Here is a 15983-nt window from a genome sequence, read left to right on the forward strand (position 1 = left end):
TGCGGTTTTGGAGAAGTATTTTCTGCCCGGAAGTTCGTACCTGGAGTCAAGCACTTTATAATTAATTTCTTAAAACCGTCGTGCTCCACTGTGTTTAGGGTCATCATGTCTTTCGCCAGAAAGAATGAAACGACTCTCGTTATATCCTTGCTCCTTTTGGAACTCACTTCATAAGGAGTAATGGCCACAAAGGACGACGCGATCGATTTCTGCTTTGGTACAGCCCCGCTGCTAGCTCTACTTGTTGATGGAGTAACGTTAGCATCAGCCCGCATTTTCATGCTTTCAGTGTGTTCACTGGGATGACACTTTTTTAGGTGATGGAATAGGTTGGTTGTGTTACCAGTTTTGGTTTTGACCGGGCTACGACATATTTTACAGATCGTTTGAATCTGCGCCTCGTCACTCTTCAAAAAGCCAAACCACTTCCATATAACCGAATTTGTGCTACCTTGTTTGTCAACAATTTCATCATTTTTGACTACTTGCTCGATGTTTGTGTCACTTTCGCCACTGCTTTCACTCATTTTTGCCATCCTCGCCTCCAGCTTGTTTTGCAAAGTGCCGTAGGAAATTAGCTAACTTTGTTCTCTAACGTGCACGTTTAAAGCTGCATGTTGATTGGCTGTTGTCGCATATTGCTGCTGTGTGATTGGCTCTTACAAATCCATAGAGTAAAAATGCCGAGAGCTTATCATCGTTATTGATATCGATTTTATAGTGATTCGATATTATATCGTTTATCGGCACAGCACTAATGAGAGCTGCGATAATCTTATGTTAAATGTAATTTCATCAATAACATTATTCCTCACTAAAGAGGATTTTTTCTGCTACCCGTCTTTCAATGACTTTTGAAGAGAAAAAGACCATAACAGACAAAACCAACACCTTTTGAACATGAAGGCCCTTAAAATATTTGTGTGGGAGAATTACAAGTACAAACAACAACTGGAACTAAAACCCACACTGTTTTTATGATGCCTTTTTACAGACTCCACTTCCTACCTGCTGAGCCATGAGGTCCAGTCTGCTCTCCAGGGTGTTTGACACCTTGATCTTCCTATCAGCATTATAGATCTCAATCCCTCCAGACCTGAAGGATGACAAACATCAAAATGAGACAAACCAAATTTAGAGACCATCTGCGTTTCAAATTTTAAACCTGCAATAACATGTTTGGGCACTTGGGGCAGCTTATTTAGACTCATTATTTGTATTTAAGTCTATTAATGGCCTCGTCCACCATACCTGTCTGACCTGCTGTCCATTCGCACTACGCGTAGGGGTCTACGCTCCTCAGAGCACGTGTCTTTGGTTGTCCCACAGACAAGATATAGAAAATGGGGTGATCGTTCGTTTGCCGTGTATGGCCTTAGGCTCTGGAACTCCTTACCACCGGAGTTGCGGCCCATAACTGAGCTATCGTCTTTTAAGTCAAAACTAAAAACTCATCTCTTTAGACAGGCTTTCTGTGTCTAACGGGCTCCAGTGGCATCATGTCGATGGCTTGGAGCTTGTTGTTTTATATTTATACTTTGATATGGAAGTCTCAAATTAGCTTTTGATATTATATTGTGTGTTTTATTTTGCTCTTGGTTTTATCAAATCAAATTTATTTATATAGCACTTTAAAACAACATCCAGCTGACCAAAATACTTACTTACATGACAAAATAAAATCACAATAAATAACTAAAATAAAGTAAATAAGATCAGTGCAAATAAAAATAAAACAGCACAATAACACAGACACACATAACATACGTTCAGTAAATTAAAATAAAAGGAGTTAAAAGGAATGCATCAAGCCCTACTTTAAGCAATGATTTAAAAGTAATGAGGTCAGTAGCTGATCTAACATTAAAAGGTAGACTATTCCATAATTTAGAGGCTGCAACAGTAAAAGTGCGGTCACCCCAGCGTTTATATCTGGCTTGAAGATCTGAGGGAACTTGTAGGTTTGTGCCAGTGCACTAGTTCAGTTAGGTAAAATGGAGCCAAACCAGAGTCTTAAAAACAAAAATCAATAACTTAAAATCAATTCTAAAACGGACTAGAAGCCAGTGGAGAGAAGCCAGTACCGGGGTTATATGCTCGAATTTCCTAGTATTTGTCAAAAGACGAGCAGCAGCATTTTGTACCATTTGGAGACGAGTGAAGGCGGACTGGTTAACACCATAGTACAGAGCATTGCAATAATCAAGTCTAGAAGTGATAAAAGCATGAATTGCAATCTCAGATTCATTAAAAGAAAGGAATGACTTGACCTTGCTTAACAGCTTCAGGTGGAAGAAGCTAGATTTCACAACTGAGTTGATTTGCTTGTCAAACCTCAAGTCGCCATCAAACATCACCCCTAGATTTATTGATTATGTAGCTGGTTTTATATTGCTAATATAGGTTTTTCTGTGAAGTGCTCTGGGCTCCTCTGGAGTTGTAAAGTGCTATACAAATAAAGTATTATTATTATTATTATTATTAACACATCACAGAGCAACATCATCACTAATTTGTAGTCATGTTTCTATCAACTTTGCAACCATACCGTAAGTTGAATATTTTAGCTCTGATTTTGGTCGTAACACCTGTAACAACCTAGATCTTTTGGATCTTTAGCTGCTAAACTGAATCAAAACAGCAAAGTTGTGGGATGAAACACTGAGGGGAACTGCAGATTCAGGCGATAGGTTCCTCATTACAAGACTCCTTTCACATTTGATACATTGTTGGTTATAAAAAAAAAATTTTTTTTTTTAAACTGCCAATTACAGCTGCTATAAGATGCTTACATGTCTTGGGGGAGGAAATTGTCCTGGTCAATGTGGACCTCCAGGTTGTTCTTAACAGCTGCTTTATATATGGGAATATTCCTCTGGATGGACGCCTGGAAGACAAAGGTTAACAATAATACAATTTAAATTCAGAGAACTGATTCGAACATGCTCACACAAGTAAAACATGCTCACACAAATAAAAAGACTGCTGACCTGTACCATGTGCAAATCCTGTTTACGGCAGCGAAGAATCACCTTGGGCTCAAGAAGCTGATAAAATCCCTAATGGGAAGGAATTACGGTAATTACTATAATATGATGGGTTATGGAGTGAACATTTAAAAATTAAGTCAACGACACTAAAGTGTGCAAAAAGTGAAGGGGTCTGAATGCTTTCTGAAGCCGCTTTATGAGCCCCATACAACATATCTCAGCATGCACGAACAGTTACTTTCTTCTCTGCAACTTTTTCTTGTTATTTCAGTGAATGTATAAACTAATTATAAAAATTCTAACCAAAGTTCTTACAAACCTATAAAGTAGCTGAAAGTACACACACCTGTAAGATCAACCCGTCCATCAGAGCTGGATACCTGGCCGGATCTTTAGCGATCTTAGCGAGCCGCTGGCGAGCCTCGTTCAGCATTTCCTGAGGTACAAATACACACACAGGGTTTGCATTATTTACACAGAACTTTGTATTATTTAAATACAACCTCAAATCAGAAAAAGTTGGGATGGTATGTAAAATCACGACACCTCATCAATTTTATTCTTTGTTCAAAATAAACAATCACTTTAAATGTGATGCCAAAACAAAGTTGGGACGGGTGCATTTTAGGGCTAGCAATCAGCTAAAACTGTCCCAACGTTTTCTGATTTGGGGTTGTAGTCGATCTGTACGATCTCTACAGCAGCTTACCAAAATCATGTCATCACGGGCCTTGAGTACCTTCAGTCGAGCCTGGTTCATCAGGTTGGACATTTGGCTGTTGAGCAGACAGACGACATTATAATGCCTGACGAAGATCTTGTATAGATCGAAATGTTGCTGCTACTTATGAGTTAAATTATTGGGAGCTTAAGGCAGTGGGTAAACATTTTGCTTGCTTTTTGCCTTTAAGCTGTTGTTGGTTCAGCACCTGTATAGGTTTTATGGATGTGCATGTCCTATGTGCTTTGCTAGACAGACACCACACACATTGGGTCTGTTTAGATTTCTGTGTGGGCTGGGATTATGCAGAAACCCTGGAGACTGTTTGGGGCAGGTAACAGACATAGTAAAACAGAGTGGTTAAACAAAATTACAGAAACTCTGTGCCACATACAGCTGTTTATTTGTTCTTAAAAAAGTCAGATGAAGGAGGGTAGGACTTGAAGTATGCTGTGTCATCTCGCCGTGACTCACATTTTCTTCTGCTGCTCAATCTGCTTCTCTTTCTTCTCATAGTACTCCATTATCTTCAGCCTCTGAGTTTGGACCAGTCGGCCCTTCTCAATGTTGAACTCTTCTTCCGCCTGCAGGAGGAGTCACAGTTCAAAGCTGAAATCCTCTATTACAGCAGCATTTTGCACCAGTCATCAACTGAACTTTTGCCACTGTACAGGCTTTGTTTGAAGCTGCAAATTGAATCTTTTTTTTCCCCCCAGCACAAATACAAAGAAAGCCCAGAAGCTTCATAAGGCTTCATCTGGGGTACAGACATATCTTGGTGCTGGCCAAGAGTGACATCTTTAGTCACAGACTGGGTGGTACTAACAAGGTTGTGTGGACAGGGTAAAGCCTCATGAAAAATAAAATTAAAATGCACATGTGATACAGTCTGTATATGAGCATGTTTTATGAAAACATGAAAAAAGTATTTCTCAGTATTTTCAGTATCAACTCTTTAACCAGCAGCTACATGTCAGATCTTCAGTAAAACATGTAACACACAGGAGTTGACACCTGCAAGCATGCATGTTTTGACCAGCAACACAAAGACGACCTCGCTGGTTCACCCTGAGACATCAACTACAGAGCCGGTTTTCAAAAGACAAGAGACTGTGTGAAACTCTGTCCATCCTGTTTCACTGTGTTGTTCACCTGTGAGGGATCAGATGTGCTTGGCGAGTGGAGGATAGAGCCCAGAAGAAAACAAAAAAAGTCTAAGAGACACACACACAGCTGCTATGTTCACTGGCACTGGTCGTAAACCAGCACAGAGCAGAGAACATCCAGTTTAGCACTGAATATGAAGGGGAGACAGTTTGTTTTTTTAAAAGCCTTTTTTAAATTTTCACATTTCAACCACTGATTAATCAGGGTGCTGTAGTGACCTTGGGATTTAATGACTTTCCTCGTCTCTCTACTGTTGGCTCACTAATAAAAAGGTGTAAAAAAAAAAAAAAAAAGCAAAAATAAAAATGATTAATCATCCATTCTAGTTGCTGTCTACAGCACTGTGTGGTGATGTGTACACACGTTTATACCTTTGCATCGATTTCTTCTGCCTTCTCATTTGCCTCCTGTTCGATGAAGGCCATCATGTGCTTGATCTGTAAACAAGAAATACAAATGACAAACAAGACTAGGTTGTCTGAAAAACATTTAAGTTTGATTCCACCACAACATTTTCTGTTTGCTTGTGCATTTTGCTCCAGTTTGTGACTCTCGTATATTAGTGATGCATTCAAATCACAGCATTAAAGGTGCATTAACTAAGATTTTACACAGTCTGATAAATCCAGTGAAAATGAGACAGGACATGGTGTCTCTCAGCTATACTATCGCCCCCCCCATGACACTGTGCTCCCCACAGCCTTTCTGCTGTCACTCCAGCTTCTCTACCCTGTGTTCTCAAAGTACGGCCTGTAAATTAGCCCCACCTGCCGTGTAGCCAAGGTTATAAGAAGTGTTTTTCAAACCACAAGTTGTCATTTCAAACAGCCAGCCATGGAGGAGCTCTGGGCAGCTAAAAGTCTGAAACTGTGGCTGCCAAACTGAAGAAGTGGCATCTTTTACACAGAAAGTGGGACAAAGAAAGAGCACAAACCAGAGTTAACATCAGTTTGGGTTTTTGAGATGGGGAGGGTTAAAAGCAGCCAAAGGACCCAATTCTGATTCAGTGTGGACTACCGTAACACTCTCCTGACTGGCCTCCACAATAAGACAGACATTTGCACCTCATTCATACATTTCAAAACTAAGAAAGATTTTAATTAGTATTTTCATGTTTGTATGCACTATAAAAAGCACTTTGAATTGCCCATATGAAAATGTTCTATAATGATAAACCTGTCTCATCTTTTGACAGTCTGAATTTATTTTTATTTATTTATTTATTTTTGTTTTCATATCAATATGAATTCAAAACTGGCAGTATTTAGAATCATCTTCTGTAGTTCTGGGTTAGTCCTTTTGACACTTATTCTCAGCATTTTCTAAGAGTTCCCATTGGTGGTGTGTCCAGAGAGTCGCTCCTTTTGTCCAAGTTCCTCATTAGGGCCCTTGCATGTGTTCATCATGTGATTATTTGGAAATATTTCAGCACCAACTTCCACACAACACTGGCTTCAAAACAGCTGCTTATCCATTTTAAAACGGAATTCCTACATACAGACAACAATCAAAACAAGCTGATAGCTGTGTTTATTTCGATGCTAACCCTACGGTTCTCTCAATGTCATTCTCATCGACACGCACACTTGTAACTAAAACTACAGCGAAGAGAAACGTTTCATAGAGTTGTATCGAAACAGTTTGTAGTGTACAATATCGTTTGATCGCAGCATAACAGAAATGTTTGGATGGTGCCATTTTCAAGGCTGAAGTGGTTCGTTACCTGCTTCTGTACGTCGGCATCGCTGAGCGCCATGGTTGCAGCTGTTGACGATTAGCCGGGGCCTGCCGGAGAAAATAACAAAAAACACTTAAAACCACTAGAAGAGAAAAGATACTCTCACTCTGAAAAAACTGATTTTAGTCCTGTAATGCGAGACTTAAGTCAACAACTATTTACCCTTATATCACAAATAAGGAGGTTTCAATGGACTGCTGCAGTCGTGACCGTAAAGCTGTCTAGGAAGCAGCTGATTTTCAGTGTCACATGATTTCAACTTCCGGTGAGCAGCCAATCAGGCGAGAACGTAAAGAGACGCGCTTAAAAGACGGAAATCGTAGTTTTTCCTTGTTTTTTTTCAGGTATTAAATTACTGTTTGTATTCTTTTTTCTGCATAGTTCAGTTATACTGTATACTAGATTTTATTTTTGTTTGTTTATTTTTATTTTAAAGAGAAACTAAAAATTGTTATAAAACTGTTAATTTAACCAACTCTAAAATGTTCTTATAGAAAAGCAGGAGCTATGATATGTAATGATTTTATAGTGATAATTATTTGTTATTTAGGTGTATTTTAATTACATCATGTCCTTTGTTTTAAGTTGATTCTTAAAAACACAACTGAATGGGAAAACATGGCAGAAAGTTGGGAGTTCATTATAGTTTTTCACCTAGTAATGAGACATTATGTTTGCAAATGAAATGCAACCTGTGTATATGTACACAGTGTGTAGTTGTGTTGGTGCTGTTTTACTTTTTAAACTCCTCCTAGCATAGTTTCCAGTCTTGCGAGCAGAGGGAACTAGAAGTTGGAAAGGTCAGCTTAGTTCTTCTCCCTGTCTGACATGCATTTTCCACTTGGTGTCACCGGTTCACACTGATAACCTGCTGTTAGGACAGTGAACATAAAACCTCACAGACTGTTTCACCTGAATGAAACACTTGCCAGCTGACCTCTGACTACTGAGACACATTCAACGTACAGATTAAGTCACCACTGACTCCTCTCCAGGCAACTGTTGTGTCATGGCTCTGGGAGGTGGGGTGAGGGTGAGAGACAGAGACTTTTGAACAATTTGTCCATCTTGTTATTCCCATGTCAGAAACAGCATACATGTCTGCCTGTCTGTTTTTTACTGCCTTTGTGTCTGAATACACGTCTCACTTTGATTTCCAGTATTTTCGTCTCATCTAGCAACTCATTCAGCTCTGCACCAAGAGGACACAGGTATGCTAGGATGCTATGCTTTTTATTCAGATTGCAGAAAACTTCAGCTGCAAGAATCAAACCTGTGATTTGGCTTTCTGGCCTTTGTGTGCCATGCTGTACTAAAGTGTGTTTTCTGTAAACATGTCACTGATGAAGTGAAGGGCAAACTCTCACCTTACACAGGACAATTGTAAATAATGCCCAACCCACTCTGACATTGAATGCCGACCTTTTGTAAATTCTGGTTTCTAATGTCACTCTTTTGTCATCACACGTTAGCTTGGCATATGAAGAGTGGCCTATATCTCACTGATCATTTATTTCACCATTAGTCTGCTACTGCTGGGATAGGATCAGTAAAAATCCTATTGCTCAAGGAGATCAGTAAGTAAAAGAGGACCACAAAGTAGATGGTTGTCTGTATTCTTACCAGACAGGGTGACAGGTGAGCCTCTATGTGTATGTGTGTGTGTGTGTGTGTGTGTATATATGTCTGTGTGCATGTGTGGTGGCGGTGGTGGAGTGTTAAAATTTAAAATTATTCAAGTTTAATGCTTAAACCAGATGTGTTCCTGGGACTGAAGTCTGCAAAGGCCCACAGCCCACATAGCCCAGGAGAGGCAACATGGCAGCTAGGTGGCCATTAAATCTGTGACGTCTGGGAGGCGTATAGATCGGTCTGCTCACTCTGGAAGGGGTGGAGTGATAAAATGTCAAGGGTTTTAGCCATGAAAACATAAAAAAGGTTTTAAAAATACCCCACAAAAGTTCCAGATAAAAAACAAGAAAAAAAACAAACAAATTTAACAGATCTGAACGCTGAAATACAAATATAACCATTAATTATCAGGTGACTTAGCACCATAAAGGCACTGGAAATGTTTATTCATCATTTTCATTTTTCACAGCTGCGCTACTGCATAACAGACATCTGTTTTTCCCCAAAGTCATTACATTTCAAAAACATACTTTACATACAGTATTAGATGAACTATTTACATATTATGTTTTAATGTGGCTTCAGGAGATTTGCAGTGAGAAAAGAGCCAATCCATAAACCACTGCTTAAAAGCATAATAGACATTCTATGTGTGTTTGCAGTCCTATCCACACACAGTGACTCTCAATGTTTGTGACTTGTGACCCTTTAAAACAATTCAAATTTCACTCATGAATTTTCATAAAAGGTTACATGTCTGTGAGCAGTGAATATTTTAGAGTGAGAAGAGAAAGAAAAAGTGGTATGACATCCAAAAATAGTTCATGGTAGGAATCAAACCATGGATGCCATGGTCACATGGCTTCATCTGTTTGTTTTTCCTGTTTAGCGTTTACGCATCTTGAACTCTCTGTGTTACTCTCCTTCTATGCCGCTTTTTCCACCTCCACAGACTACTCCCTCCGGACCTAGGCTCTATCCAACCTCCACCAGCCAGGTTAATGCACAGTTACCAGTTTATCATCTGCCCAACCTCTATTTTCTATCTTCGCAGTAACCTCCATTTTCCACCGACCAGCTGAGGAGTGACCCCGGCAATGAAGCTCGGCCCACTCCTTCCATTTCATCATCTCTCTGTATTCTGCTGCTGATCGGCACCCAGTTCATCCAGTTCATCCACGCCTACCTTATCAAGTTGTTCACTACACTGTATATAATAAATCACTGTTTGCACCGAAGTCAGCTATCTGGGTCCTCCCCTGTGCGAGCGATCCTAACAAGTTTAACAGATGTTTAAACCCCAGACCAGCTGTTAAGGGTTTTTTTGTCATTAAGTGACAGGAACATGAGACAGTAAAGATCAGTGTTGAGAACATCTGTTCAGAGGGTTTTTATGAGGGACAGCCTTCTGCAGTCAAAGCTGAGGCGTGGTACAAGATGACAGAGAGGGTCACCTTGAGACTGAATTCAAGATGAGTTCATGCAAACAACCATGTATACAGCTTTATTTATAATATGAAAAATGGGTTTTCAGAAATTAAGAGTTGATTCTTTTGAGATTAAATGTTAATATTTCAGTTTTGAAATGAGAAATGAGCTGGTAGAGTTTTGGTGAAATAATTCATCACTTCCATTTTATGTTTCTACTCCCGTCCGATTCTCGTGTGAAATCAATGAAAATGATTCCAGTCCTGAGTGACAGATGGAGATGTACATCGTGCCTAAACATAGTGAGTTATGCAGGCCGAGGCTATAGATAGTCACAGGCACTGTAGCGCAGAGCAGCCAGTGAGAGGTTTTTTCCATTCACTGCCTCACTGATGTCACAGAGAACACAGACAAGTCAAAAATCAGGAGGGGAGGATGTAGCTGTTTGGCACAACATCATTTCTTTGAAGCCACTATGTGAAGAATGTTTCAAAGTATTCCAATAGCATAAATATGTTTGTACCAAAAAGTTACAGTTCTAGATTAAATCGATGCACTGTGTTACTTTCAGCCTACTGAGCTCATTGCTGTGGAAGCAATATAGAACTGTCTCCAAGTGTCTTTTTTTTAGACTTCTACCACCAGGGGGCACCAAAGGTTGGTAATTTTCAGAATCTACTCACAGTGGCTTCAGAGTCACAGATAATCATTGTCATTTCATTAATACATGAAACATTTAAACAAAGATATTCAGAAATATGAACTTATTGCAATTAGACTGTATTTAAATACAGTAAAGGTGACCACGCAGCAGGAGGGCACTGAAAACAGGTTTAACAGGCTGTCACACAGTAACCAGCAGTGCACAGGCAGGCAGGGGATGCGTGGCAGCAAAGTAAAGAGGATTACTTTCTGTGATCTCTAGCTTTTTACACAGCACATTTATGCTGATTATGTCAGACAAAGTCGTGACCATGAAACAATATTTTGGTCATTCCCTGTTTCACTCCTTATCGGATATCAGTTGAGCACAGTTTTATTGTTTGCCAACTGAAAGGAGGACAAAGAAGCGATTTTGTTGTTTTCATGTTGTTCAGATGTTTCACTGTGGATAGCAGTCTCTGCAAAAGCAACCTGGTAGACTCTAATCTTTTTTATTTTAGTGTTGGCTTTAAAGGGGTTAATGAAATTTAGATGACTTCATGTAAATGTAGTCACTTTCCACCACTGCTAGATATGAAAGACATGAGATTTACAGTACATGTGACATGAGTTGTCCCAGCTCTGGTGGGTTTTGTCTTTACAGCACTCAGCCTTCATTCTGGAGGGAAAGACCCCAGTCAACTCCAACAGGGGGGATGGAGGAGGAGGGGAGGATGGATCTCTCAGCCCCAGCCCTGCTGCCCTGTCTCTGACCCAGGTAGAGAGCCCCCAACCCTGGCAGAGTGAGAGCCTGCTGGCAGAGTCCTGGTCCACAGTAGACGATGTAGATCCCGAGGACACTAAGAGCATCAACAGCAGTGATGCGGGGGTTTTGGCTGGAGAGGACAACCACTCCTCCAATTCTGACACGGTCCACCTGGAGCGAGAGGAGGCCGAGATGCTGGAGGAGGCAGAGAAGGAGGCTGCAGAGGAGGAAAGGGGAAGAAGAACAGTGGAAGAGGAGGAAGAAGACAAAGAGCTACAGAAAAGTGTGTTGAGTGTGTTGGGTAGGGAGAGGGAGCTGGTTGAGCTCCGGGAGGATGAGCAGGACCTCCAGGCCCCTGAAACTCGGGAGCTCCTTGTGTCAGCAGAGGAGCCTCATGTGGAGAGGGAGCCCGCACAGTTCAGGCAGGTGGTTCCCCCAATGACTCTGCCTCCTCTGCCTATCGTCAAGCTGGATCCCCCCTCCACTACATCCACCCCGGTCCCTTCAATCACAACCTCTGAAGCAGAGGAGTTTTATTCTACCCAGGGGCTCCACCCTCCTTCTATCCTCACAGCGGTGACAGCAGAGCCTCCAGTGGAGAGTCCCGAGCAACTAAAATTCTCACAGATCCCTCTCTCAGATGTGGAGGAACATGCAAGTCTCAAGTATCAAGTGACATTAGGGAAGACGGAGCCACAAATCGCCGCTCTCAATACTGCCAAACCTCTGATCTCCACAGAGCTGCTGTGTGGTGGTGCTGCTTTAGTTGCTGTTGTTGGAGTAGTTGCATATGGGACTGTGGCCTACTGCAGAAAGTAGAAACCTTTCCTTTAACCCTGAATCAACTGGAGTCCTTTCTATTTTTAAATCTGTTCCAATTGAAATATTACACTTTGTTTTCTGAATTCTCAATTTCACTCTCTGACACTCTTTGTATTGTAGTTATTATTATGCTAATTTGAATTTTCTGGTTCATATTGTGCTACCTCAGCTCTCAGCAGAGCTTATAGCCTTTTTTCTATGTTCAGTAGATCTCTGTGGAAACCGAGTAGAGGTGGGACAAAGTCATTGTTTTACAAGTCTCAAATAAGTCTCAAGTCAGGTCCCTGTACTGTAGCCTGGTATTTACAGTACAGTTAACACAACCTGCTATCAGAGAAATTTAACATTTAAAATGGTGAAATATAAAAACTAGAAGTTTGTTTACCTGAATGTGTGAGATCTACCTTACCGTCCTCCCTGTGCAGCGACTGGCTGCTGTCTTGTTGATTCGCTCCACACATTTTTAATATAAAAACTTAATGTTTGGGCCGCAAGTCATCCCAAATCAAAAGTGAAGTCACGACTCACTGGAGTTAAAGGAGTGGAGTTGCAAGCCTTTTATGATTTTATTAAGTTGAGCCTAAAGTCATTAGAATCATTACTGGAGTCTAACTTGCGTCGGAGTCATGTGACTAGGGTCCCCACCTCTGGAACTTAGCTAGTAAACTGTAAAGGAGGAATATAAAATCATGGAATATAATATTTCAAAGAGTCCTGAAACTTAAAATGTTTATTTGATTATTCTTTGTGTGATTGTGTCTCTCATTACTTCAACATGATCTCTGCCTATTTATTACTCTTGACTTTACAAAGGAATGAGGACACTGAGCCAAAAGATTCTGTCCTTTAAGAATGGCATTTTCAAAAACAGTGCCCATCCATATGTTGGTTTTACACATTTAAACTGGAATATTAGTGTATTTCAGCTCTAGATAGTGTGAAAATCATGTCATCATACAGACTTCACACTTCATGCAATGTATCTGTGCTGCATGCAAGTGGACAGCAGGAGCATACGGCACCATTACAATCATTATAAGCCATGAAACCAATATCAACTTCAGGACAAGAGAGCATCCTGTTCACATTGTTTAAATGAAACAACAGATACAGTAACTCCTTCTTGATAACCAGAAAATAGATTTAGTAGATAGCATAGGTACAATTTCATCTAAAAGAAATCTTATCCATTTAACCCACACTGTACTAAGCTTTAGAAAAGAAATCTGTTGGTTTAGATTGAAAAACATAATTGCACCTGCTGAATTCAATTTTTCACTGCAAAAGAATAGTGTTTTGCCGAGATTTAAAACCTGAATAAATGGTTTTTGAAAATATATTTAAAAAAGAGAATAACTTGTACTATCAGTTTTTTTCTGATGTTCTCACCCAGGATACGAACATGATCTCATAGATAACGATTACAACTCTGCGGTCGCACCAGCATTCAGCCTGATAGACTAATTATACACCAGTGGGTTTGACACTTCTTGATTTTCATCGAGTGCCAGTAAATAAAGGACAACAATGGGGCTGACTGTGCTGTGGTTAGCCTGCCGTTCCTACATCGAAGCCAACCTGCACGTAGCTATTGAACTGAGAAGAGGAAGGAAAGTGCTTCTTTGTTTGGATAGATAAAGCTGCAGCGTGTCTGCTACTGCCAAAATATATACTGACCCACCTTCACAGATAGATAGGAATCTCTCTGTCTTTGTCTAGTTTCATCCCTAATTCCCTTTTCATCAACATACATACATAAACTTAAAAATACCTGATAGATATTTAGCAAGGATTTACTGCATTATAATATCCAGATAATAGCAAAATATAAAATCATTATATAAATTCAAAGGGTCATAAGTAAGGCTGTCCCAATATCAGATTTTCACTACATGATTATAGTGGCCAAAAAAATTCACAATAATGATATTATCACAATATCTACAGAAAATCTGGGCGAAAAATACTAACTTTAGAGTGTATACTGTCTCTTTTTTGCCACATGAATTACACTCAACATTTGAGTGTAGGGAGGTGGAGAGAGAGTGTCTGTGACTATAACTGTACAAAAGCAAAAAGAACAGTTACATTTAATGGCTAGTGAAAAGGCAACCAGATGATCTGATAAAAGATCTATAAGGCCGAACATCTGCTATCAACACAGTGTTAACTTGAACAGAATTGCCTGCAAGGAGCAGGGGACAAATTATTTATGCTCTTATCATATGTGTATTACTACCATGGTACCAGTATTCCATTTTTTTATATATATCACAGTTATCATCAATACTAGTATATTGTGACACCCCTAGTAATAAGTTATGTTGACTAAATAATTTGAGAATTTTTTTAAATGCAAGAAAGCAATTGCTTAAGTAGGTAAAAATTAAAACATAAAAATATCATAAAAGTCTATGTAATATAAATACGAAGTTTTTAACTGAATTCAAATCAGCCAGTACTACTACAACACAATAAGTAGAATTATAGGCTTTGTGGTTGTATGCTTCCACCATTCAGTCAGTCACTGGAATGGGACAGGCATGAGGATGCAGTCACCTCTGACCACCAGTTGATAATACACAATTAAATGTGTGAAAAAAAGACTGAACCATCCTATTCATATCTAGCCCCAAAGACAGGGGTATCAGGCCATGCTGTCACAAATTTCCCATAATAAGCCACATCATTTTCCAACCCTACCCTAACCTAAAATACACATACAAGGATTTCGTAAACACCATTAACTAACCTATCATACCACACACATATCCGAAAAGTTCTTCACTCTGACATTAACACTAAACATCCTGAATCCTATCCTCACCCAAGCAAAGAGCAGTTATTTAGTGACGTGTAGAATCTGCACTGTATTTGCTCATGTTGTACAGCTGGCCTTAGGTGATCACATCTGAAAGCCAGGCCTGCTCAGTTGTCCAACCACTGTCACTGTTCTGCCAAGGCTGTTAATCAGAACAGAAATACACCAGTAACAACCCCACTGAAATCTAATCAGTCCACGCTTGAGTTCAAGCAGACGCTTGCGTCAACTTTGAAGAAATTCCCTCAAGGCGTCCCTGAGATGTCATGTTCACAAAAATGGGTTGAAGGGAGGGATATTTAAAAACATAATGCTTCCAGCCACAGCTGTCGCCGGCACAGAGGAATAAACAGCATCCTGCATTTATTTCCATATTACAGATTAGTTCAGTAAGTGATCTTTTTAGTTCAGCTTCTTATACAGAGTGATTATGAGCAATGGTGCAGTATCTGTGATTATATAATAATAAAGAACATAACACCTACAACAAATGACCCCAAAGACCAGCCCAATGAAACAAACTCCTCATCCCACCCAGTGGAAACCCCGGCACACAGCTGTCAGGCTTCAGCTGCAGCCCGACAGGTTGTGGTCTGTAATTTATGGAGCTTAACCCTAAATGGAAAGAGGGAAAGACGGAATGGGAGAAAGGACAAGGTTTGCGGTTCTTTGTTTTTATCAGTGTGCTGCACCGGCAGGAAACACACACAGATGCATATTTGCATGCTTGCACACACCTTCCTCCCTCTCTCTAACACACATACACACACACACACACACACACACACACACACACTATGACAATATGTTTTCTTTGCTGATGGAAAAGCAAGAAAATATTTGAATGAGTAAAAATCATGAAAAATTATTACATAGATGAATCAAGATGGAGTCATCTGCCCTCTGACCTGATTATGTCATTTTTGTCCCTGCTATAATCTGTGCATCCCCATTTTTTGTTTCCAGCTCAGCATTTAGGCCTGACTGCCACCACACTGTAACTGGGCTGAAAAGGGAACTTCAGGAGCAAGTCAGTTGATATTTAAAACTGCACGCCTGCAATAAATGAACTTCTCAAAAAGTTTATTTGAAGAGGGGGGGTTGGCTTTGTGAGGAAAATGGTGCAGGCTGAGTTTAACAGTGATCATCACATAATTAACCATTAACCTTTACAATCACATACAATTGGTCACAACGTTTTCTTTAATTTGGCTTCAGCTCCACTATAAGTACTTGTACACCCGTGGAGTAGAGAA

At 40.0% G+C, this 15983-nt stretch overlaps 1 protein-coding gene across 2 annotated transcripts in view; it reads right to left on the bottom strand.

Moving 5' to 3' along the window:
* The window catches only part of LOC109959930 (V-type proton ATPase subunit E 1-like), an 11706-nt gene extending 4806 nt beyond the window's left edge, over window positions 1-6900 (bottom strand). The window contains exons 1-9 of one of the 2 annotated variants that reach the window (XM_020599697.1): window positions 6779-6900; window positions 6602-6663; window positions 5250-5315; window positions 4186-4295; window positions 3700-3766; window positions 3337-3426; window positions 2991-3059; window positions 2793-2887; window positions 1009-1096 (exon numbers count right to left, since the gene is read on the bottom strand). In XM_020599697.1, coding sequence (XP_020455353.1) covers window positions 1009-1096; window positions 2793-2887; window positions 2991-3059; window positions 3337-3426; window positions 3700-3766; window positions 4186-4295; window positions 5250-5315; window positions 6602-6634 — 618 coding nt within the window. In that variant the 5' untranslated portion in view covers window positions 6635-6663; window positions 6779-6900. Of the gene's footprint in view, window positions 1-1008; window positions 1097-2792; window positions 2888-2990; window positions 3060-3336; window positions 3427-3699; window positions 3767-4185; window positions 4296-5249; window positions 5316-5645; window positions 5775-6601; window positions 6664-6778 lie in introns of those variants that run through there. The other variant, XM_020599698.1, reaches the window with a different exon arrangement.
* Window positions 6901-15983: the final 9083 nt, after the last annotated feature.

Source organism: Monopterus albus, unplaced genomic scaffold, assembly GCF_001952655.1.
Source record: "Monopterus albus unplaced genomic scaffold, M_albus_1.0 scaffold41.1, whole genome shotgun sequence".
NCBI lineage: Eukaryota > Metazoa > Chordata > Actinopteri > Synbranchiformes > Synbranchidae > Monopterus > Monopterus albus.